A 25,588-nucleotide genomic window follows, 5' to 3' on the forward strand; every position below is an offset into this window, starting at 1 on the left:
TCGTGGACAGAACATGTCACAAACAAAGAGGTTCTGAGAAAGATGAATAAAGAAATGGAAATCCTAAATACCATCAAAACAAGAAAATTGGAATATCTCGGATATATTACACGTGGAGAGATACAACTTGCTCCAATTGATTATGCAGGGAAAGATTCAAGGAAAGAGAACATAGGGAGACGCAGAATATCGTGGCTGCGCAACCTGAGAGAGTGATACGGATGTACATCAAATGAACTTTTTAGAGCAGCCGTCTCTAAAATACGAATAGCTATGATGATTGCCGACCTTTGCCGACCTCCGCCGCGGAGATGGCACTTAAAGAAAAAGAATTCAGCTGTTAAATATTTTGATTTTGGTTAATTCTGATATATCGCGTGTGCTCCAGATTTTCTTTAAGGAGTTTTCTTTAAGGAGTTTAGAGTTGTTGTGTCTTTACTGTTCTTTTCTCTCTATCTGATCTACTACCGCCTTTTTTCCATGATTGATCTCAGATATAGTCCGTCCGCTATAACTCTTCCCATGCGGTACGATTCATTTTCAATCAAATTAAGTCAAAACAGAAAGTGAAACGTACGCCGGCCGATGTGTGTAGTATATAGTATACAAAATGTATATACACATCGACGTTCGTTTCAATTTATGTTTTGACTTAATTTGATTGAAAATGAATCGTACCGCATGGGAAAAGTTATAGCGGACGGACTATGTGTAAAGTTATCTACTTGCTCTATATGTCTTCCATTTATTTCAGTTTTAGTTTCTTGGTTGTTGTTAAGAGTTTCGTGTTTTCTGTATTTATCTTCAGGCCCATTACGTTAGAGTATTTTTCAAGCTTGTCGATCTTCATTAAATTTGTATATGGTTGCTATGTTCAGTTATGAGACACATGTCATCTGCGAACTCCAAATTCTCCAACTGGTTATGCAAGTTCCACCTAACACCTGTTTTTTATCGCTTAATTTCTTCATGATTTAAATTGATATTAGGGATGTCGGGGACAGTACGCATCCTTGTTTAACTCCACTTTTTATAGCTATATCTTTTACTTTTCTCCTGTATGTTCCAGTCTGGCTCTATATATCCCTTGTAGAATATCCTGATCAGGTTAATGCATTTCATCGGTAGTCCATATACTTTTAGACAAAAAAGTTGTAATCGTGACACAAAAAGGGTGTCCAATTGTGATGTAGCAACAAAATATAAGGGTATAACTCTTCTTAATTATACCTCTTATAAAAAAGTAAATTTAACCTACACGATCTTTTTTTGTTTGCTAGAGGAATATCCATTAAATAAATATAGAAGGCAAATTTTATATATTTATTATAGTAAATAATACAAGAATTTTACTAAATTATATTTGTACAATATCATAAATAATCCCTATTGTCCACATTTCTAGTCTTTTCCATTGAGCAACCACTTTACAAACTATCTATCACATTAGCTTAAGATTTTATGGCACAGAATACCACAGCCTAGGATCTCCAACTTTTGGTTGGAACCTTAGATTAACTCGTCTTCCTTTCTGGTCATCCATATCGAAGAACGAATTCCAATCAAACAAGAAATAGAATCCGTTGGGTTTCTTTGGTGGAGGTGGTGGTAGTTCTGTTTGCGTCTCAACTTCTGAGGCTTCAGTGGATTTATCCCCGGGGCCTCCAAAAGAGTCTTCTAGATCTTTCATGTTAGGAGTTTCTGTTCCATCCGTTACGTCTGATGCCGTGGTATCCTCAGTTGAAGAAGGTGCTTCTGTAGTAGAGGTTGTTGTTTCTTCTCTTTTTACTTCATTCTTCATTAATTCTTCTTCCAACTTTAACGGATCAGGAGCATCTTGTTCATCTAGAGATAGAGGGTGTCCTTCAAAATCAGCGAGACTATTGTTAAGACTTTGTACTAGAACCTTTAACGTATCTGTATCAATTTTTTGTAAATCTTCATCGGTTATTGTTCGGTTTAAATGTTCCAGTTGCTTTATTACGTTCGAAAGTTTGTTTAATTTTTCTATTTCGTCTTTGGTGGCAGATAAATTTTCGGATGGGTTGAAGACGTGTTTAGATTTTGTCGATTGTTGCTGACTCTCAGCTTGAACGTATTCTAAAACAAAAAAAATATTTATTAAGAAGTGTCATTTTAATGTGATTTTAATCAGATAAAAAAAATTTTTAGGGATGACTGTTAAATAATTTTTCTTCAGTTAATATGTTAGACATTTTTCCAGAGGAACATTAGAATACAACAATCATCACAATAAAACATTATTAGAATACAACAAAACGGCATATTTATGTTTCATGGACCTTAAGAAGGCATTTGACAGGGTCAAATTAAAGTGCATTATGCATTTTTTCTACGCAAGAGAAATACCTCGAAAAACGATATAAAATATCTACCAGAACAATACAATGAAAGAAAAAATAGAAGAAGAACTAACTGGCCCAATGAAGCTGACAATGGGATAAGACAGGGGGATTACCTGAGTTCTCTATTGTTCCATCTGCTCATGGATGAAATAATAAAAAAGTAAGAACTAAAAAAGAATACCAAATGGGTGAAAAACAACTTAAAAAATAATATGCTATGCAGACGATGTAATTCTAATCTTTCAAAGTGAAGATGATTAATAATAACCATGCTCCACCAGTTTAATATAACCGCTAAAAAATTTAACATACTAATTTCCCCAAAAAAGACAAAATGCATGGTTATAACAGCTAATCTTCTAAAATGTAAATTAGAGCTGCAGGGTCAGATAATAGAACAGAATAGATAATAGAATAGAAGTGATGAAGTTTAAATATATGGGCATCACACTAGCTACGAAAAGCTCGAAGAAGTGGAAGAACAAGTGAATAAAGCAAACAGAGCCGCAGGTCGCTTGAATAACACAATATGGAAAAATAAAAACATCGGGAGACAAATGAAAGACAGAATTTACAAAAACAGTCAGCAAATTAGGTAATAATAACATACGCGGAATAAACACGACCTGAAGTAGAGAGGACAAAAATAATGCTAGACAGAGCAGAGATGAAAACTACTATGGGACAGAGCTAGAAATACATACAGGGGGAGTTTTTAGTGCGGGGTCGGTCAATAACTCCATTATGGTATAAAATATCGAGAAAAGTTATTTAAAAAAAATGTAGGCAATGATATTCTCCACGCTTGGAAAATATGTTCATTTCTACAGGGTGATCAGTAACTGCGTGGTATATCAAACGTATAATTTTTTAAATGGGACACCCTATATATTTTTTCATATTTATATTCCCCTCATAATTCTTGTTCATATAATATATGGTTTTGCATTACTATACAGAGTATTTAACAAGTTATGACCATTTTTATTTCGAAATCACTATGAGATTAGCACCCTGTATATAAAGAAGTAATTCGTAGACAATAATTTGTTTTATGTAATAAGATAAACAATATACTGTAGTTTTTAAATTAAGTCCAATTCACATCATTGACGAATATTTGTATACAGCATTCCCTATATCTAAACTGATTACTTTCCGAGATATTTTTAGTTTTCTTCAAATTTCGGCAATACATTCAATTTTTCTATTAGAAATAAGTTAGTATTGAGTGATAATTAAACAAAATTATTTTTATTAGATAAATGACTAACACAAAATATAAACCATAGCAATATGCAGTGAATATACCAATAAATGTGATATTAAGAAATTATCATATTTCCCTAATATACAAGAATCGTAAAATTTTTACAAAAAAACTTTGTATTGTATATAATAATATAACAAGATTATTTTTATTCAATAAATAACTTACATGAAACATAAATCAAAACCATATACAACTGATGTAACAGTTTTTAGATTGGTATATCAACAGCATTCTAAGCCAAGAATTTTTTAGTAGAACATTCATTTTTATAAGCACTTTTAAACTACAAAACAAAATTACGATTTTCTTAATTTTTTTTAATAGATCACCCTATATTTTATTTTTTTTTTTGAAATATTGTATTTATGATACTCTTTCATTTTTATATAGCGTCTCTTATACCTAAACTTATTAGTTCCTGAGATATTTTTAGTATTTTAGATTCTTATAAATATAAATAACTAACAAAAAAATAATAAACCATAACAAAATTTAATGAATGTACCAATTAATGTGATGTTAAGGATATAAGTCTAAAGTAAATGTTGAAAATGACCACTTTCAACGTCTATGCAATTTTGTAACCAATATTCAAATGACCGAGCCACATTTCTAACATTTTTGTAAGTCAATATTATTAAAAGCTTCTTTTATTGTATTTTTCATATCATCAAGCGTTGTTGGATGCTTCTGGTATACAAGGTTTTTTATATAGCCCCACTTGAAAAAAATCAATTTTGGAAGAACTGGAACACCGTTGTATAAAAACCTCAACCGTCAAAAAATGTGGACCAATCACATAATCTCTAACAATATCACCCTAAACATTTATAGATCACCTAGTTTGAGTGTTAACAAAGTAGGGATTTCTTGATGCATATTAATGAAATTGAATATGAAAATTATATTATTAATAACTACGGGTCACAATCTGCAATTAGGAATGTGTTACTAAAAACTTCTTGGCTTAGAATGCTGTTGATATAATAATCTAAAAACTATTAAACTAGTTGTATATTGTTTTGATTTATGTTTTGTGTGGGTTGTTTATTAAATAAAATAATCTTGTAATTTTATTATACACAAGATAACTATATTTTTTTTGTAGGAATTGTATGATTCTTGTATATTAGGGAAATATGATAATTCTTTAATATCACGTTTATTGATACATTCATTGCATATTGCTATAGTTTATATTTTGTGTTAGTTATTTATTGAATAAAAATAATTTTGTTTAATTATCATTCAATACCAACTTATTTCTACTAGAAAAATTGAATGTATTCCCGAAAGTTGAAGAAAACTAAAAATATCTCCGAAAGTAATAAGTTTAGATATAGGTAATGCTATATAAAAATGAAAGAGTATAATAAATACAATATTTTGAAAAATAAAATATAGGGTGATCCATTTAAAAAATAGAGAAAATCGTAATTTGGTTTTGTAGTTCACCTTGTATACAAACATTCGTCAATGATTTCAATTGGACTTAATTTAAAAACTACAGTATATTGTTTATCTTACTACATAAAACAAATTATTGTCTATGAATTACTTCTTTATATACAGGGTGTTAATCTCATAGGGATTTCGAAATAAAAATGGTCATAACTTGTTAAATACTCTGTATAGTAATGCAAAACCCTATATTATATGAACAAGAATTATGAGGGGAATATAAATATAAAAAATATATACGGTGTCCCATTCAAAAAATTATATGTTTTGATATACCACGCTGTTATTGATCACCCTGTAGAAATGGACATATTTTCCAAGCGTGGAGAATAGCATTGCCTACATTTTTTCTAAATAACTTTTTTCGATATTCTATACCGTAATGGAATTATCGACCGATTCCGCACTAAAAACTCACCCTGTATATGCGACAGAGATGCAAGGTGGAGAACATTGAAAACTGGGTAAGAAACATAAGAGTAAAATGGCAAACAAATAGAGTAGTAATGACTGCGAGTAACTATTCCCCAATAGGCCGATGATCAGTGGGAAGACCAGGAAAACGATGGAGCGACAACTTACTGCAAAAAGAGACAGAGCCATGTCTAACCAAAAAGAAGAAGAACATTCTAACTAATCTAACTTGTTGTTTACAGTTTCCTGCTTTCTTCAAAATAATAATTTACTTTAGAATTGAGAATTTCAAGACTTCATTGCTGTGTGATGATGAAATTATGAAATAATGTAGGTAAATATGTATAGGAGCATCCCAGCAATCCATTCCCTTGATTGCTGGGAATTGGTTTTTAGGAAGCTCAAGACTGACAAATCTGGAAGAAATTAGGGGAGGCCTATGTTCAACTTTGGATGCAGAAGGCTGGATAATGATGCAATGATGTACAGGAGCATTTAACAGAAGAGGTATACAAATATTTTTTTGGACGAAAGACGAAGTAGTTTTCAATCCTAATAGTAAATTATTAATATTGAAAATATTAAAAATATTACTAAAAGATTTTTAAATTGAAAACTTATTGGTACACTTTCCTGGTGACACCTCCAAGACTTCTACAATTTGCAAGTCAAATGGATGCTGCAGTGAAGACGAGAGGGAAGGAATTCTACACTATGCAAGCACTACCTCTCGTCTTCACTGCAGCATCCATTTGACTTGCAAATTGTAGAAGTCTTGGAGGTGTCACCAGGAAAGTGTACCAATAAGTTTTCAATTTAAAAATCTTTTAGTAATATTTTTAATATTTTCAATATTAATAATTTACTATTAGGATTGAAAACTACTTCGTCTTTCAATGCCAGATGCGCTAGCCACCTACTATCATCACTTCAGTTGCAATGGGTGGGAAAACCTCTCGATACGAATCAGTTAAAATATGGAGAACAGTGCCTACGTTCCTTCCGATCGGAATGGGACGTGTCGATGCCGCCGGTTCATCGCCGGCCGTTTCGATGCCGCCGGTTCATCGCCAGTCCATTTCATCTCCGTCATATCTCGCATTTCCTAGAATTCCTAATTAATACTAAAAATAACTAATAATTGTAACTGTCAAAAATTCGGAAATATATCAGATAGCGATTAATTGACTGGCGATGAATCGGCCGGCATCGGCATCGAACTGGCGGCATCGAAACGGCGGCGATGAAACGTCCTAGACCCCTTCCGATGAAGGCTCCAATAAGAGCCGAAAATCGCGGTTCAAGGGACTGGACTGCACTCCGTATTCTAATTGAAAAGTAAGATTGTTTTGCCTTCGCATTGCAACTGAATAAAAATGGTATACATTTTTATTTTATAGTCGTATTACTCCGTAGAGTAACTAGGTGCATTTTTCTGTTAAAACTTTACCAGCTGCAGACGGGGGATGTGAATTGCATAGTGTAGAATTCCTTCCCTCTCGTCTTCACTGCAGCATCCATTTGACTTGCAAATTGTAGAAGTCTTGGAGGTGTCACCAGGAAAGTGTACCAATAAGTTTTCAATTTAAAAATCTTTTAGTAATATTTTTAATATTTTCAATATTAATAATTTACTATTAGGATTGACAACTACTTCGTCTTTCAATGCCAGATGGCGCTAGCCACCTACTATCATCACTTCAGTTGCAATGGGTGGGAAAACCTCTCGATACGAATCAGTTAAAATATGGAGAACAGTGCCTACGTTCTTTCCGATGAAGGCTCCAATAAGAGCCGAAAATCGCGGTTCAAGGGACTGGACTGCACTCCGTATTCTAATTGAAAAGTAAGATTGTTTTGCCTTCGCATTGCAACTGAATAAAAATGGTATACATTTTTATTTTAAATATTTTTTTGTTTATCTGGCCAAAATTTATTGATATTTTTCCGCATTTTATTTAAAAAATACCGCCATTTTTTTCAAACTTTGGGTTCAATATATTTCTATGCACTTACCATCTTTTTCACCAAATCCAATGTCCTCCAAAATCTTTTGGTACTCTTCAGGAACCATTTCTATATCTTTCTCTTTATTTTTATTTAACGACTTCTGTTTTCTCGCGTTTCTACCCAGACCAAACCTAGCAAGTAGTTCGTGCATTTCATTCCTACTGTTATTATCTTCAGGTAGAGGTTTGAAGCCTGTATAGGAATCTGGTTTGACTTCTGCTTTTTCTGGGTTATAAGATTCGTATGCCTGACTCAAGCTTTCCGGTTCAGGTTTGGGTGGGTTGGGATTGGGAATGAGGCCAAAGTTCATCAACAGATCTTTCATGTCTGGTGAAAGATTGTCGACTACATCACTAACATCTAAAAAAATAAAAAATAAATTAATATAAATAATATAAAAATACTGACAACAAAGTATGTAGACATAGGAACTTCATACATAAATTATAGCTAGGAGGAAAGGATTCATCCTAGGATGAAATGATTCAATAAAAGACTACTTTTCTGTATTTTTTATTTTGAAAAGTTTGCTGATACCTATAGATTAATGACCAAATTTACATATATATATATATATATATATATATATATATATATATATATATATAACATAAACGGAGAAATCTTGACTATTAGAGGTTTGCAGAAGATATTGTGCTAATAGCTGATAGGATAGAGGAGGCCAAAGATCTTTTAAATCAGCTCTAAATACCTATCTTCGCTAGAGGTGGGATTGAAAATAAATACATATATCTCAAACTCAGATGATGACAAATCTTGTAGTCAGCGAAGTTATATGCGTAGGAGCAAGATCCATAGACCAGATAGCCAATAAATACCGAGCAACGAGAGAATAGCAACCTTGAAAAGAACTGGGCAGGTCACGTGGCTCAGATTACAGATAATAGGTACAAATAATAGGACAAAGCGGATACGGGAACGAGAGATAAAGTCTACTGAAGCAGAGATCGTCCACCAACACATTGGATCGACGATCTAAAACGTTGTCATAGTAATTGCATGAAAGAGGCACAAAATCGAAACAGAGGGAAAATTATGAGGAAGATCTATGCCCAGTAATGGACAAGCGAAGAATGATTGATAAATGATAATATACATCTACGTCTAAAAAGTGGAAGGAAAAAAACGGCTAGTCCGAAAGAAGCTCTCACGTTTGCTTAATCAGGCAGTGGTGTAGTCTCACGTTGGAATAATTATTTACCGCTTCAACCAATAAAGAAATGATTAGGGATATTGTAAACGTGATGACAGCAAACTTTGATTACGGTACCTAAAGAAAGAGAAGCACCCCCTTCCAATGGTAGGTAGGTACTGTAAAGTACCTTCTTCTTCTTCTGCGGTACTACAGCCCAAATTGAGCCTGGGCCTCCTTTATTTTTTGCCTCCACGCTTGTTTGTATGTGGCTGCTCTTCTCCATACACGGACTTCTAAAAGGGCTTGTGCGTCGCTGTTTACTGTGTCTTCCCAGTGCTTTCTTGGCTTTCCAACCGGTCTCTTTCCCTGCATTCTAGCATTCAGTGCTCTTTTTGGTAGCCTATCCTCTCCCATTCTTATCACATGTCAGGCCTATTGCAATCTTTGTATTCTAATGAAGTCTGACAGGGGTGCTTCCTTATAAAGTTGATAAAGTTCGTTGTTGTATCGACTTCTGAAGATTCCGTTTTTCCTCACAGGTCCTAATATTCTCCGCAGTACTTTCCATTCGAATGTGTCGAGTTTGTTTTGGATGTTTCTTTCAGGACCCAGGCTTCACTGCCATAGCATGTTATTGGTCGAATTAAAGTTTTATAGATTTTCATCTTTGTATTTCGGTGGACATTTTTAGACCGAAATATATGGGAGAGGGCAAAATAAGCTCTGTTTTCCTGCGTTATTCTCTTCCGTATTTCTCCATGTTCTGATCCGTCGGCATATATTTCTAGTCCCAGGAATGTAAACTTTCCAACCGTTTCAATGTCATCTTCATGTATAATCTTTTGTGGGACTATATTTCTTCTCATCTGAGTCATTATTTTTGTTTTTTCTGTGTTAATTTCCAGGCCTAGCATTTTTGTTTGTGTTTTCAACTCTGCGTATGTTTCCTGTGTTCCTGTTGATGTTCTACTCATAATATTAATATCATCGGCATAAGCGACCAGTTAAACCGTTCGGTTGGTCAGTAGGTTTCCTCGTCCAGTTTGCATTTGCCTAACTGCATACTCCAGTGCCATGTTAAACAATGTTGGGGCCAGCCCATCTCCCTGCTTTAGTCCCTGTGAAATTTTGAAAAAGTCTGTCCGGTGGTTTTGTACTCATACACATGCCTGAGTTTCATCCATTGTGGCTTTAATGAGTCTTATTAGCTTGTGTGGTATTGCCAATTCAGCCAATATATAGTATAGTTTTTTCCTTTTGACTGAGTCGTATGCCTGTTTAAAGTCTACAAACACGTTGTTAGTATCAATATCCTGTTCCCATGATTTTCTCAAGATCTGTTTGACTGAAAATATTTGATCCAGTGTCGATCTTCCCCGTCGGAAGACCGTCTGATACTCTCCAATAATATTTTCTGTTAGTGGTTGGAGCCGCTGGTTTATAATATACGTGAGTACTTTATATGCTGTACATAGTAGAGAGATTCCACGGTAGTTTTTGCACTGGAGTTTGTCTCCTTTTTTATAGATCGGGCATATTTACTATACTTTTCTTCCAGTCGTCGGGTATTTTCTCTTCTTGCCATATGTCTTTGATGAGCGCGTGGATGTTACTTGCTAGGTGGTCGCCACCTATCTTATACAGTTCTGCTGGTATTTCGTCAACTCCCGGAGCTTGGGTCTGAAAATAATGCTTCCAGATTTCTGTGACTTTCTGTTGGTCACTGATTATTTGCCAACTTTCATCTTGACATAGACTTGTTTGAGGTTTATACCCACTTCTTATATATTTTAGGTATTCGTATGCCCCTCTTATTTCGTTGTTTTTGAAATGTTCTTCCATTTTTTCTATTTGTCTATTTTATTTTCTCTAGTCTCGTCTCTTTTTCTTTCTACATACCTTGTCTGCTTTCCGTCTTGCGACTTCAAATAATGTAGGTCTTTTCCGTGTTCTTCTTGTTATGTACATTTTGTGTGCTTCATTTCTTTCCTCTATTGCTTGTCTGCACTCGTCATCAAACCATGCTCCTCTTCTCTCCTTTTTCTTGTTTTCCAGGGTGGACGCTGCTGCTGTCAGTACTGCTGTTTTGATATTACTCCATTTGCCCTCTATGGAGTGCAGTTCTAGCGTTCTTAACTCATTTACGACTTCTTGTTCGAACTTCTCTTTACATTCCTGGATCTTCAGTTTTTCCAGGTCCAGTTTGTTTGTTCTTTGTTGTCTTTCGTTTTTTCCCTGTTAACTCTGTAAAGTACCTAAGCCTACATATTATGGACACTTACCTGGAGAACTCATACAAGGAAATAAAAGAAAACATCTTAACTCAAAATACAGAAAATATTATTGGCTACTCGAAACAAAGTCATTGTTTTAAATTACGAACTTCTTTTTGCTCTGTCATTACACTGCAGAAACAAGACCTGACACCACAAGGACAAAAAGACTACTGGAAACGTGTGAAATGAAAATGGTCAGAGATATCACAGGAAAATCATTATTGGATAAACAACGTAGAGAATATAATGTAAATGACTGGACACTAAAAAGAAAAAAAGATAGCACGAGACAGATCACTAAACGGCCGAAGGAGTATATGAAGGCCAAAGAAGAGATGGAATGACAACCTGGATATCTGATGAGGAGGCATCCGAAGATTGAACAGGCGCGAGCCTATTAACGAAGCAGGAAGAAGAAGAAGAAGACCCACACATAGATCTGAATTTTGGCTGCAGACATCTAACTAACATACATATTATGTAGTTTTAGTAGATTCCACAGATACATAATTTATATATACACTCTAATTTTTCTCATAAAAAGATAAAACGCTTTACCTGGAATTACAGTTGTCGTTGTTGTTGTAGATGTTTGCTGTGCGGCTAGCAATTTTAGGGTTGCCAGTAAATTATTTAACTGCTCGTCTCCTATCTCACCAGTCGGCTTCTGAGTAGGCTTCTGAGTAGGTTTCGTTTTTGATTTGTTGTGTTTCTTCGTCTTCTGTTTTAGTGCCGACTCCATATTAAGATCAGTTAACACGCCTAAAATAATAATGTATGTTGCTAGTAGATGCACAGTAATAAAAAAGTAAATAAAAATAAACTAGACGGCTTTTTGCAGAAACGAACTCATCCTCAAAATGTAGTTTTCAACTATAGTATTTTATTTCTCAAATCGCAGTCTTTCAACAGATATTCTTGTGGTTAGCTGTTTAGCGATCGTGTTGTTTTGCATTCGTATTATGTGTCCAGCCCATCTGAGTCACTATACCTTTATGATGTCTGTTTCATTGAAGTGTTAGTATAAATTAGAATTTATACTTCTGCGCCACTCCTTTTGGTCGTTTATAGCTCCAAATTTGCGGAGTATTGTACTCCCGAATATTCCCAAAAGTCTTTCATCCTTTTTCGCTAGGGTCCATGTTTCTGCCCTACAAAGGGAGATTGATTAGTGGGGTAAAGCTCAATAGCTCCGCTATAGTAATAGATAGCAATAAAAGTTAATAACAAAAATTTTAGCCACCTTTGAGATTCACAATACAAAATTAGTTAGAATGTTACAGGGTGTTCGATAACACAATGACAGTTAACTTCTCCATCACAAAAATATAATGGTTTGTTATGTTATACAGGGTATTTACAAAGTTATAACCAATTTTGTATGAAAGTCGTAACAAAGTTCAACTCCCTGTATAAATAAAAATAAGCACAACAGCAATGGTTTATTATTGCCATACTTTTTAATTTATTGTCAAAATTGTCAAGAATTAATGACATTGCTAATTTTCTTTATATCAAATACAGGGTGAGTCAAAACGCAAGTACATTATTTTCTCAGTAATGTTAAATGGAACATCCTGTATTTTATATCAATATTGAAAAGTAACATTACCGTAATTTAATTTTTATATAACATTCCCTATGTCCAAATTTATTAGTTTTCGAGATATTTTCATTTTTCAGAGCAAATTATTTTAGATGTCTAAATTTATCTAAATGTTAAGTAAGTCATGACTGAGTTGACAATTGACGATTAGTGATTATGAATCTGGTAATCAATGTAACAATGTAGCAATTAAAATAATAAAAATAATTAATTAGTAATACATTTTACAAAAAAAAACGCAACCTCAACATGCAACATTTTTGAAACAATTAAAAACTACTTTTTTATGTAAATGCATTAAATAAACAAAGAAAATTAGTAATAAATTTTACAAAAAAACACACAAACACAAAATACAACATTTTGTGAAGACAATTAAACACTACTTTTGTATGTAAATGTAATGTAACAAATAAAAAACGAAACATAATTTATCAGTAATACATTTTGCAAAAAACATGTTTGAAAAAATTAGGAGCTACTTTTAATAAAATATTTTTAATATTTAATTACATAAGGTGTTCAAAATTACCTCCTAACACATTTATGCACGCCTAAAAACGATCATTGAATGAGCTACTTACTCTACGAAGCATTTGTAAATTAACACATCGAAATACACTTTGTATTCTATTTTTCATCTCATCCCTTGTTGGAGGTATTTTATAAACTTCATTATTAACGTAACCCCAAAAAAATCAGTCCAGTTTATTAAATTCTGGTGATTTGGGTATCCACGATACTGGTCCATTGAAAAATGAAAATATCTCGAAAACTACTAAATTTAGACATAGAAAATGTTATCTAAAAATTAAATTACGGTAATGGTACTTTTGACCCACCCTGTATTTGATATAAAGAAAATAAGCAATATCAATCATTCCTGAAAATTTTGACAATACGTAAAAAATATGGCATTAACAAACCATTGTTGTTTTGCTTATTTTTATTTATACAGGGATTTGAACTGGTTACGATTTTCATATAAAATTGGTTATAACTTTGTAAATGTATAACATAACCAACCTTTATATTTTTGTGATGGAGAAGTTAACAGAATTTCGAATTTAAAATAAAATATAGGGTGTTCCATTTAAAAATACATAAGTTTGGTCTGCCACTGTGTTATCGAATAGCGTGTAACATTCTAATTAATTTTGTAATGTGAAGCTCAAAGGTGGCTCAAAATTTTTGTTATTAACTTTTATTGCTATCTATTAATATAGCGAATCTATTGAGCTTTACCCCACTAATAAATCACCCTGTATGTGACGACCGACATTAGCAGTGTTTTTGTGTATAATAATTTCGTTTTCTGGATTTGTTTCTTGTGTGGAATTGATTTTAAAGTCCATAATATTTCCTATTTGTAAGAATCCTTAGTATCCAGCATGTATTTGGTTTTGACTTCGTTGATGACTAGACCGACCTATTTTGACTAGGGATCGCCAAGTTCTTGAAAATTTCAAGATCTTGTCTTGATCTTGTCTTGATTTCAAGACAAGATCAAGACAAGAAGTAATTTTAGATTTCAAAACAAGACAAGAAATCGTATGTCAATACCAAGATTTCTTGTCAAGAAAACAAGAAATCTTGAAATATCTTCACTAATATTGAAAGCTCTAAAACGTGTTTATTGTGAAAAAGATAACTTATTTTAACATAACATATTTAAATTTATTGAACACTTTTTTTGCCTAAACGATTTACAAAAATGTAAATTAAAAAACAAAAATGATTCTTAAGCGTCGATGACACGGGGCGAGTTTGCAAGCTGCTAGCGAACTAACTGGCTTGTATTTAGCTTATAAAGCTTATTAGCCTTGTGTCATCGAATTTTTTTACTAACTGCTAGTGACTATCCGATTGTAAAAAAGCTGCGAGCAAAATAGAAAACCGGTCTAATTTTTCGCTATTCACTGGCGTGTTGGCTTGTAAGCTGGTTAACTAGCCTTGTGTCATCATTGCTGCTAGTAAACTGGTTGCCAATAGAGTGTCTGCGTGTTTGTAGCTTCAGCAAAAATGTCAACGGAATTAGTTCGCGCGGGCGTAGTTATTTTAGCTAATGCAGTCAAGAATGTACGAAACTGAAGAAAAACTGAAAGATATGGTGTTTCCTAAGATTTATTGAGAGAATTAGAGGACGAAGTTCATTTGGCTTATAAAAATAATGTTGAGAACAAATATTTCAACATTTGATGATTTGATTCCATTTTGCTAGCTAGTTGGCTACTGAGCGGGTGTAAAGTTATGTTTGTCATCGACACTCGCTAAATCGCTCACTCGCTAGCTTTTAAACTCGCCGACTAGCAGCTTGTAAACTAGCCCCGTATCATCGACGCTTTACCTAATCCAGTTGAAAATAAAATTGCAAACTAGATTTTATTTTAAATAACAAATTTAGCACATTTTTAACTCGGAATTATTAAGTCATGACTTAAGGCAGAGCAACTGCACATCAATTTTGCGTTCGTCAGGAAACAAATGCAGATCGCGACTCCCCGGAGTCAAGAGCCAGTGGCCGTGGAGGCCGTGTTAGCACGCAACTCAATAAAAAGGTCGTCGGGGAATCACCAAACCGGGCAATCAAGGAATTTCAAGATCTTGAAATTTCTTGAGTTAAGACAAGATATAAGATGTCAAGAAAACAAAGATTTTTTAAAATTACTTGATTTTTTTTTTCAAGACAGGACAAGAAGTTGTTATCAAGACAAGAATTCTTGTCTTGTCGACCCCTAGTTTTGACCTTGTTTCCAAGTCTACGAAATATTGCTCAACCTTTAGTTGAGTTTTCATCTTCTTAAAGTGCCCTCTCCTTAATGGAGGTTGGCTACTACAATTGCAAACTCTTCTCTATCTTCCGTCGTTCTTATTAACTGTTCAAAATTTAGCCCTGTCGATTGTCGAATGGTTCTAGCCACGATAGTCTTTTCCTTCCTAGTCCACGCTTTCCCTCGATCTTTCCTTTCACTATAAGTTGAGCATATTGGTACTTATTATTTCTCAGTAACAGTAAGTGGCCTACGTATGATGTTTTTCTAACTTTCACTGTGTTGAAAAGTTCTCTTTCCTTGCCTATTCTATGCAATATTTTTTCGTTTGCGGTATACGATGTCCATGAAATTTTGGGGATTCTTCGGTAGATCCACACTTCAAAGGCCGTCAATTTATTTACGGCTGATATTTTAAGGGTCCATGTTCTAACTGCATAGAGAAGAGTCGACCAGACGTAGCATTTTGATAAACGTAGAGTCGAATTTCGAGTTTTATTCGAGAATCACAAAGCAGATTTTTGATTTTTTTCCAAAGATTTTCCCTCGATCTTATTTCTAAATGAGGATTTAGGTTCCTATCGATTTAGGTTGCTAACAGCCCGGGTACTTAAATCTATTGACTTATTCTAAAATGTGTCCGTTTATTGCGCGATTGTAAGATTGTAAGATTGAGGTACATTTTGGTTTTCTTAATGTTTATTTTCATACCAAATTGTTCACAGGTCGAGTTGGTTTTGTCGATGAGTCGTTGTAGATCCAAGTCAGAATCCGGCCAAATCCGCAATCCACACCGTTGCTGAGCATAAATAAATTAAATCACTTACATACACACAGAGAGGATCTAAATTATGGAACAAAACTCATTTTCTCTAAAATTGACGACTTTGGAGAAAAATACTGAAACAGGTCGATTTTTATTTGAAAATTACAATTGCTTGGCATATATTTCAGACTAGTGACGTCATCCATCTGAGCGTGATGACGTAATCAATGATTTTTTTAAATGGGAATAGGGGTCGTGTGGTACCTCATTTGAAAGGGTGTTCAATTCTCTATTCAGTAATATAAACGATAATATCAATATTTATACAGGGTGACCAAAAAAATAATTTTTGAATTAAATTAATTGAAATTCATGGTGACGTTTCAATTATTACTTTAATCATCGTCAGAATAATAAGTTTCTTGAGCGGATGCTTTAAAATAATTTTAAAGGAACAAACAATAATTAATGAAAACGTTAAAAATGACATTGACAATCATTGGGTTAAGTCAATAATTTCAAACACGCCATGTCTTGTTGCGTGTTTAAGGGTGGCTTCAAAAGAAATATGGATAATGCCTCCTTGATGCTCAGTTCTGTTGGAGAACTTGCATGACCATTGATTGAGAAATCCTTACGACTAATAGGGTGGTCAGAATCAGTCATATGTTGGAATACCGCTGAATTTGGAACTGTTCTTGATCGTCTTCCTAAGTGAGGAGTGACACCTAAGTTTTCGCAACATCTGACATTAAAGTGACGTCGAGTCTTCCCGACGTACGTAGCTGTACAGTTACTACATTTGAATTGGTATATAATGTTAGATGCGAGATCACTAGGAATCATGTCTTTCACATGGAAACGAGATCCTATCCTTTCCAAAGTCGTGAAAGCAAATCTTAATTCTATAGAGGGAAATGCTTTTTTAATTGCAGCTACGTACGTCGGTAAGACTCGACGTCACTTTAATGTCAGATGTTGCGAACACTTAGGTGTCACTCCTCACTTAGGAAGACGATCAAGAACAGTTCCAAATTCAGCGGTATTCCAACATAGGTATGACTGATTCTGACCACCCTATTAGTCGTAAGGACTTCTCAATCATTGGTCATGCAAGTTCTCCAACAGAACTCAGCATCAAGGAGGCATTATCCATATTTCTTTTGAAGCCACCCTTAAACACGCAACAAGACATGGCGTGTTTGAAATTATTGACTTAACCCAATGATTGTCAATGTCATTTTTTACGTTTTCATTAATTATTGTTTGTTCCTTTAAAATTATTTTAAAGCATCCGCTCAAGAAACTTATTATTCTGACGATGATTAAAGTAATAATTGAAACGTCACCATGAATTTTAATTTAGTTATGGGTTTTATCTTTAAGTTTAATAAATTAATTGACGCAAAAAGAAGAATGTATGTAATTTATTTAACTCAAAATACATTGTACGGCTGTCAGTACATAGTATAAATGTTTATTTCACAAATAAACATTTCTTTTCGCTTAAATTAAATCACAAACAGCCTCCCACCTACCTCTTGGCAGTTTGAACATTCAATTTAAGCGAAAAGCAATGTTTATTTGCCAAATAAACGTTTTTTTTTATATTTTCTGACGGCGATAGAATGTATTTTAAGTTAAATAAATTGCATACATTCTTCTTTTTTCGTAAATTAATTTAATTCAAAAATTATTATTTTGGCCACCCTGTATAAATAATGATATTACTGTTTATATTACTGTATAGAGAATTGAACACCCTTTCAAATGAGGTGCCACACGACCCCTATTCCCATTTAAAAAAATCGTCGATTACGTCCCCACCCTCAGATGGATCACTAGTATGAAATATATGCCAAAAATTGTAATTTGAAAATAAAAATCGACCTGTTTCGGGATTTTCTCTAAAATCGTCCATTTTAGAGAAAATGAATTTATTCCATAATTTAGATCCTCTCAGTATAAGTTTTCACAGTAGTAGGTAAATATTCTTCTGTCGTGTTGGTCCTTAAGGGACGGGAAAAGGGCCAACTCTCGAACTTAGGAACAACACTGAATCTACACTATACTTTTATTTAAAGATACAACGTCCATAAGCGTAGGGCTTAAGGGGATGTTGTTTCACGAACACCCATCTCGAACAATGCTGACTATATAGGGGAGTGCATTTAGATTTTTTACTTCGAAAAAAAATCAAACAAGATAAAACTTTTTGTAATTTCATTAAGAAATGTTTAATAAACAACATATCAAAAAGTTCTACTCGCGAAGTGGGTGCTTCATTTTTTATTAAATAAATGAACAGCGAAGTTAGATGTTTTTTTTAAATAACTCCGAAAATATAATTTTTAGAAAAAAACTAACTTGACCATTGAAAAATTCAGAAAATTTTACAAAAAAAACCTTATATAAAGATTTTTCTAAAATTAAATCTCTAGCTTCTGTAATTTTTAATTTATAACGCTAAAGTCACCCTTCTCACACACATTGACGCACTGTAAACTAGCGTTGGAAGAAGTGCACGGTTGAGTTTTTAAATGTAATTCTTTAACTAATGGATAAAAAGAAATTTTACAAGTTGGACATGAAAGAAGATGAAATAAGCTATCTTATGGTTGTAATAAAAAGAAATAAAATGTATGGACAAAAGTACGGTGTGGGCGGAAAATGAGCCTTACATGAATTTTGTTTAAAAATGATTTAAAAATGTATAACTAATACAATTTTACTTATAAAACTCTCAAATTTGCACAACCCTACTCTCAATGATCTTACTAAACGATGTTTTATTGAAAAAAATATAAAAAATTTAATTCAAATAATACGATGTCTCAAATAATGTAATTTTTGAAAACTTCATAGTTTTACAGAATTCCCACCATTTTAAGACGGTATTACTCAAGTTTGAATAAATCTAATACAATTTTTTTGCTATTTTTTAAAACCTGGGATGTAATCTTTAAAAAAAACTGAATTATTTTAGTTTAAAAATGAAATAAACAATTTATGTTTGAGAAAACTAAGAAAGATAACAAAAATGAAATGTAATACAAAAACCGAAAATTACCAGCTGAAAAAATGTATATACAGAGTGATCAAAACTTTTTCTGTAAAACTTACCTAAAATACATTTAACAATAAGCTTCAACAATAATAAGTGTTCAACAAAAAATTTTTTTTAGCTCTTATACAGTATGTCTGCGTAACTTGGAACCTATTGATAACTTTTTTAATATCAGTTTTACGAAAAAAGTTATTCTTTATAAAATACTCTGCATCGCATATAACATAAGATGTAACCATCAAATATCAAATTTTGTTAATTTTGTACGAGGTATGTCAAAAAATTGGAATTTTACTCAAGAGTAAAGTACCTTTATATTTCACAATATCGAAAATTTTTATGAAGAAAAGTTATTTGGAATTAAAAACTATGTTCCAATATGTAATTATATCCTTCTAATCGAAAATTTGTTTTTTTTTAATATTCTTTATAATACATTTTAATTTTTAATATGTATTATTGTGAAAATTTTTGTTTATCTTTTTTTTAAGAATGAAATTCCATATTTGTTCGATTGGATTCTACTTGTTTTTCATTTAAATATCCGCCATTTCGGATCCGACATTTTGAAATTTAAATTTTTAATCTTTAATTCAGATTCAACAACCTGTTAAAAATAAAGACAGTAAATGTTTTAGAAAAATATTCTTTTTTATGTTCTTTTTAGAAAATCGGCATTTTGGATCCGTCATTTTATAGTTTATAATGTTAACATTTAAGTTACGTTGATCAAAGCACTCAAAAATAAATATATGTAGAAATAAATACATTTTGTAAATAAATTATGATTTTACAACTATTTTTTAAGCTATTCGCCATTTTGGATCTGCCATTTTATAATTTAAATTATCAAAATTTGATTCAGGTTCAGCAACCTCTCAAAAATATCCACATAAATATGCAAACAAACACGTTTTATAAAAAAAATCGGATTTTACAACTACTTTTTAAGGATTTTTAGGAAAAAATCCGCCATTTTGAATCCGCCATTTTGAATTTGCAAATTGTAATGTCAGATTCGGGTTCAGCATAATCAAAACTAAAATAAAAACATTTTTTATCAAAATAAAATGTTGAATTCACCCATATTCTTAACATTATTTATACAAAACAATTGTTATTGTTTAAAAAATTAATAAACAATTAGCGGCGAAATTTGTGAGTAGAACTTTTTACTTTAACATATTTATAAACTAACAAAAAAAGTTTTAGAAAAATATAACCTTGTTTGATTTTTTCCGAAACATTGTATCTTTTCGTTCTAATTGCACTCCCCTAATAATAATAATCCCTACTTAACCCCTCCTCGGGCTTTTTATGTCTTGGACTTTGAAATTAGATTATACGTGAGTAACGCTTCTTATTCGCAAGGTTACCCAAACAAACTACATCAATTTGCTGCATTATCAACCTTCGCTCTGTTTGTTATTACAGAAACAACACCTCTTTAACGACCTATGTACTTATGTTTAAATTATATACATTTTAGGATACATATTATATTATAAAGTAAGGGTTTTTTCCTTACTGTACACTTCAGTTTTTTATTTATTAAACGGTATTTATGTATCTATTTAAAGTCCTAGAATGTTTGTGATTAGCTAAAACTTCTTTAACTATGAACTGATTTTTGTCATTTTCATAATTATAATAATATTATATTTATTTAAATCTTGTTGAGAGCAATGTTTCCTTTACACAAAATACCACCCAAGAAGTACATCCTAAACTAAGAAAATTAAGAAAGAGTTTTTTTTGTGGTTAAACATATTTACTTAATTGTCTTTTACCTTTCAGATCTTCTGGAAAGTCCACGATTAAAGGAACATTATCATCCTGTTCTTTATCATCTCCAACGCTCAAGTCGATATCCTTTACTGGTATAAACGATACTGGCACATCTTTTTCAATATACACTTCTTTCTTCTCATCGTGAGCTCCCAAAAGATCTTCGTTGATGATTTTTGGTGGAAGTGAAGGAGGTTGAACTATGTTTATTCCATTACTTGGAAACATGGTTGAACTAGAACTAGTGGGAACTTCATTTGCATGTTCATCTTCGTACCTGATTAATAAAAACGAATAATTACTTTAATAGGTGTTATTAGTTATTACCAGGACATAGAGTAAAAGTCAAAGTAGAAATCCTCTAACTAAAGCTGGAGTCTCACAGAAGAACAGAAGATGTCATAAAACGATAAGAGGCATTTGAAATGTGGAGCTGCCGACGTTTGTTGAGAGTATCACATATACACCACACAACTAACATAACTATTCTCCAGACGGAAGAAAAAACAAAAAAAATATTAACTCCGCAAAGAACAGGAAATTGGCTTATTTCGGCCACATTATGCGTAATAATAAATACCGACTTCTACAGTTGATTCTACAAGGCAAGATTGAGGGCATATCCACGCAGAAAACAAAATGCATTATCATTGCGAAAGATCCAATTAGATGCAAGCTCGTGGTAGAGGGGAAACCCATAGAAAATCTAAACCAGTTCAAATATCTAGGTGTAGATTTATTACGTTATCATGACCCAGCCAGAGACTGGAGGCTGTAAGCTGTGTGGAGACAGCTGTAAGAGGACTAATAAACAAGGCCGCCAGTCATGTCCGGATGTTTGAAGAGATGTCGTCTGGAATAACCCATATATAAAAATGGACAGCAAATTTAGAATTTATAAAACTTTTATCAGACCAGTTATGACCTATGGTATTGAATCGAATTGAATTGAAGAGAAGACACCAATAAAACCAAAAGCATGCTACGAACTCAGAGAAAAAGAACTCCTCACTTTATGAGAAACTCCAAAGGTAAAATAATTCTCGACTTGGATGAAAAAAAGGAAGAATGGACTAACTATATAAAAGAGCTCTTCCTGGATACGAGGCCACCACTTAACACCACAAAGTATATGAATACTGGTCCTAGTATTTTAAAAGCGGAAGTAGAGAAAGCCATCAAACAGAGCAAAAATTGGAAATCTCCAGGCCCTGACCAAATACCATCAGACTGGCTCAAACTTCTGGATGACGACAATGTCTCACAACTAACAAACATTTATAACCATATATACGAGACTGGCATGATGCCACAGATATGGTTAGAGTCTACATTTATTCCACTCCCAAAAAAGCCTAATACATCATCATGTAAAGACTTTAGACTAATTAGTCTCATGAGCCACTCTCTCAAGCTACTTCTTAAGATAATTCTTAATAGAATCAAGCAGAAATGTGAAGAGACAATGGGAAACAAACAATTCGGTTTCAGAGAAGGATTGGGAACAAGGGAAGCTTTTTTCTCAATGTTAACATTACTTCAAAGATCATGGGAAGTACAGAAACCAATTTACGTCTGCTTTATAGATTTTGAGAAGGCGTTTGATAGAGTTCAACATGATAGGTTGTTTGAATATCTAGAAATGATTGGAATAGACGATAAAGATCTGAGACTTTTACAACATCTATATTGGAATCAAGAAGCTTCTATTCTGGTAGACGGCAAAGAAAGAGACAAAATTTGCATTCAAAGAGGTGTCAGACAGGGTTGTGTGTTATCCCCAACTTTGTTTAACGTATACTCAGAAATAATTTTTAATGAAGCCTTGGAAGGACAATGTGGAGTTCGAATCGGGGGAGAAACTATTAACAACATCAGATATGCAGACGACACCGCGATCATGGCTGAAAATATCGAAGATCTTCAATTCCTTATAGATCGAGTCACTAGAGAATGCTCCAATAACGGACTTAACATAAATGCAACAAAGACAAAGTTACTTGTGGTTAGTAAACAAGACGTCGGCCCTATGCAACTAATTGTCAATGATGAATCAATAACAAAAGTTAACCATTTTAAATACCTAGGATGTTGGATAAACGAGACACTAAATCCGGATGAAGAAATTAAAACTCGTATAGAAATTGCAAGAGGAGCATTTATGAAACTTAGATCTATTCTGAGCAACTTTCAGTTGAACTTACAACTAAGAATCAAGTTCCTAAAATGTTATGTGTATCCTGTATTACTATATGGATGTGAAACCTGGATCATGAAGGTTAACATGATGAACAAATTAGAAGCCTTTGAGATGTGGTCCTATCGTAGAATGCTCAGAATATCTTGGGTTCAACGCATTTCAAACAGAGAAGTCTTAAACAGAGTAGGTCAAGGCGAAGGTGACTTAATGAAGATGATAAAAAAGAGAAAACTTGAATATCTGGGGCATATAATGAGAGGTAGCAGATACAGGATGCTGCAGTTAATACTCAATGGAAAGATCGACGGAAAAAGAGGAATTGGTCGAAAGAAATATTCATGGCTCCGAAACCTTCGTCAATGGACTGGCTTATCAGCAGATCAATTGTTACATGCCGCACAAGATCGAGAACGATATCGGCAAATTGTTATGGAAGCTACCTACGCCTAAAAATTTGGGCACGGTACTTAAAGAAGAAGAAGATGCTACGAACAGCCGAAATGAAGACACTAAGAGCAATAGCAGGGAAGACAAGAAGGGATATAATACGAAACAACATCATCAAGGAACAATGTGGCGTGCAAGATGTAGTAAGATGGAGTAAGCAAAGACGAAGAGAATTATTCAATCATGTAAAAAGAATGGAGGAGCACAGACTACAAGAATTGGGCTAGATGGAAAACCAGCTAGCAAACGTCCACCGGGGAGACCACCAAAAAGATGGAGAGATAGCTGGCAGTCTACTTCTCAAGAAATACTTCAACGTCGGAATTAACAGATCGACAGATCTACAACAAGTATAGACGTATAATATATCCTAGCTGGCCAATTCTAGAAAATGGACTGAATTCATTTTGAATATTTGTTGCAGCTTTGCACCTATTTTAAAACTTTTATTACGGCTATTGTTCTGGTTTAATATGATTTTATTAGATAGTTCTTGAAAATGTATTAAAGAAATGAAAAATACGTAGTTTTATTTGTTTACGAGATTTTTTATCACACAAGAAGTGGTCTTTTTTATCACACAAGAAGTGGTCCAGCACTACTTTAAAAATGAAAGGTTTTGTCTCCAAAATTGTCCATTCACGAAAAATTAATATACTCCATAATTTTGACCCTCACTATATAATTAACTTGTACCTCAACATCTGAAGAAAGTTAAAAGTGTGACATATTGTGGATTTTGTGTAATGAATTGTGGATTTTGTTTATAGTAGCTAGAACAAATAAGCTTAACAACAAAATGAAATTGTCAAAAAAAAACAAACCTATGATTTGGATGACGTTGTGTGGTTGCGGTAGTAGTTCTGTGTCTCATAGGTTTCCTACTTCTTTGTCTGTGGGTGCTGACTGAAGGGCTGACAGTTGTTGCAGTAGTTGTCGTCGTTTTCCTTCTAAGACCTTGAGGTTTTCGTTCTACAAAGTAGTGTCTGGTAGGATCTGAAGTGGTAGCAGCAGTAGTAGAAGTTGTAGTAGTAGATGTGGTTGTTTTTCTTTTATACGTAGGGTTAGGTACGTTAAATGGATTGCCATTGAAATTTTCTTCCACAGTTATTGGCTTGTACTCTTCATTTGCTGGAACTAAAAATAAAATACAAATCATGTATACATAAAAACCAAAATAAAATTATTTATTAACAGCAAATGGAATGAAAATGAACAAAAATAAGACTAAGGTGATGGTGCATCCAAACATAAACCAGGAATACACATAAAGTTAAATAAAACAAATGTATAACAAGTGGTATAACATTTAAATATTTAGTTGGCATGAATTATCATGAAAAAGAAATAAACAAGGGAATAAAGAAGCCTACACTGTATATTATGCAATGAATCAAAACATTCATAAATTGTAAAAAAAACGATATATGAAATATCTGATTTATGAAATGAAATATCTGAGAAGAACAAAAGGCGTTTCACAATTGAACAAAATGGGAAATAAGTAACGTTTACACGTATCCAGTAACTGGCGCCAGTCTCACTGGAATGCGAGTGCTTGACTAAGACAGCGCTGGATAGGTTCGTTTACACGTATCCAGTAACTGGCGCCAATCTCACTGGCACTCTTATTAAAAATCCTAATACGGCCACTGAAACCATAGGTACGACAGAGCCAGCGACTGGAACGCTGTGTTTACACGTGTCTACAACCACTGGCACGGGGTTAGAGGGGACGCGGACGAGTGCCACTGGCACGAAAAATAGACCAGCCTTCTATTCGAGACAGCGCTGGAAGACAGCTCTGGACTGGAACAAAATAGCTATTTGTATAACAAGGGAGGAAAGTGCTACTTTTCCTCCCGAGAATGAAGTTTACTGCCCGACGCGTAGCGGAGGGCAGTAATCATTCAAGGGAGGAAAAGGCACTTTACTCCCATGTTATACATATGGTTTTTCCACCTTCCTCAAATAACAAGTCATTTTT

At 33.4% G+C, this 25,588-nt stretch overlaps 1 protein-coding gene across 1 annotated transcript in view; it reads right to left on the reverse strand.

Moving 5' to 3' along the window:
- Positions 1-1,309: 1,309 nt before the first annotated feature.
- Positions 1,310-25,588, reverse strand: part of LOC126885677 (uncharacterized) — a 220,355-nt gene continuing 196,076 nt past the window's right edge. Inside the window, exons 3-7 of the mRNA XM_050652372.1 lie at positions 24,426-24,738; positions 20,957-21,231; positions 11,515-11,718; positions 7,531-7,884; positions 1,310-2,100 (exon numbers count right to left, since the gene is read on the reverse strand). Coding sequence (XP_050508329.1) covers positions 1,460-2,100; positions 7,531-7,884; positions 11,515-11,718; positions 20,957-21,231; positions 24,426-24,738 — 1,787 coding nt within the window. The 3' untranslated portion in view covers positions 1,310-1,459. The remainder of the gene's footprint in view (positions 2,101-7,530; positions 7,885-11,514; positions 11,719-20,956; positions 21,232-24,425; positions 24,739-25,588) is intronic.

The sequence above is a fragment of the Diabrotica virgifera genome, chromosome 5 (assembly GCF_917563875.1).
Source record: "Diabrotica virgifera virgifera chromosome 5, PGI_DIABVI_V3a".
NCBI classification, from domain to species: Eukaryota; Metazoa; Arthropoda; class Insecta; order Coleoptera; family Chrysomelidae; genus Diabrotica; species Diabrotica virgifera.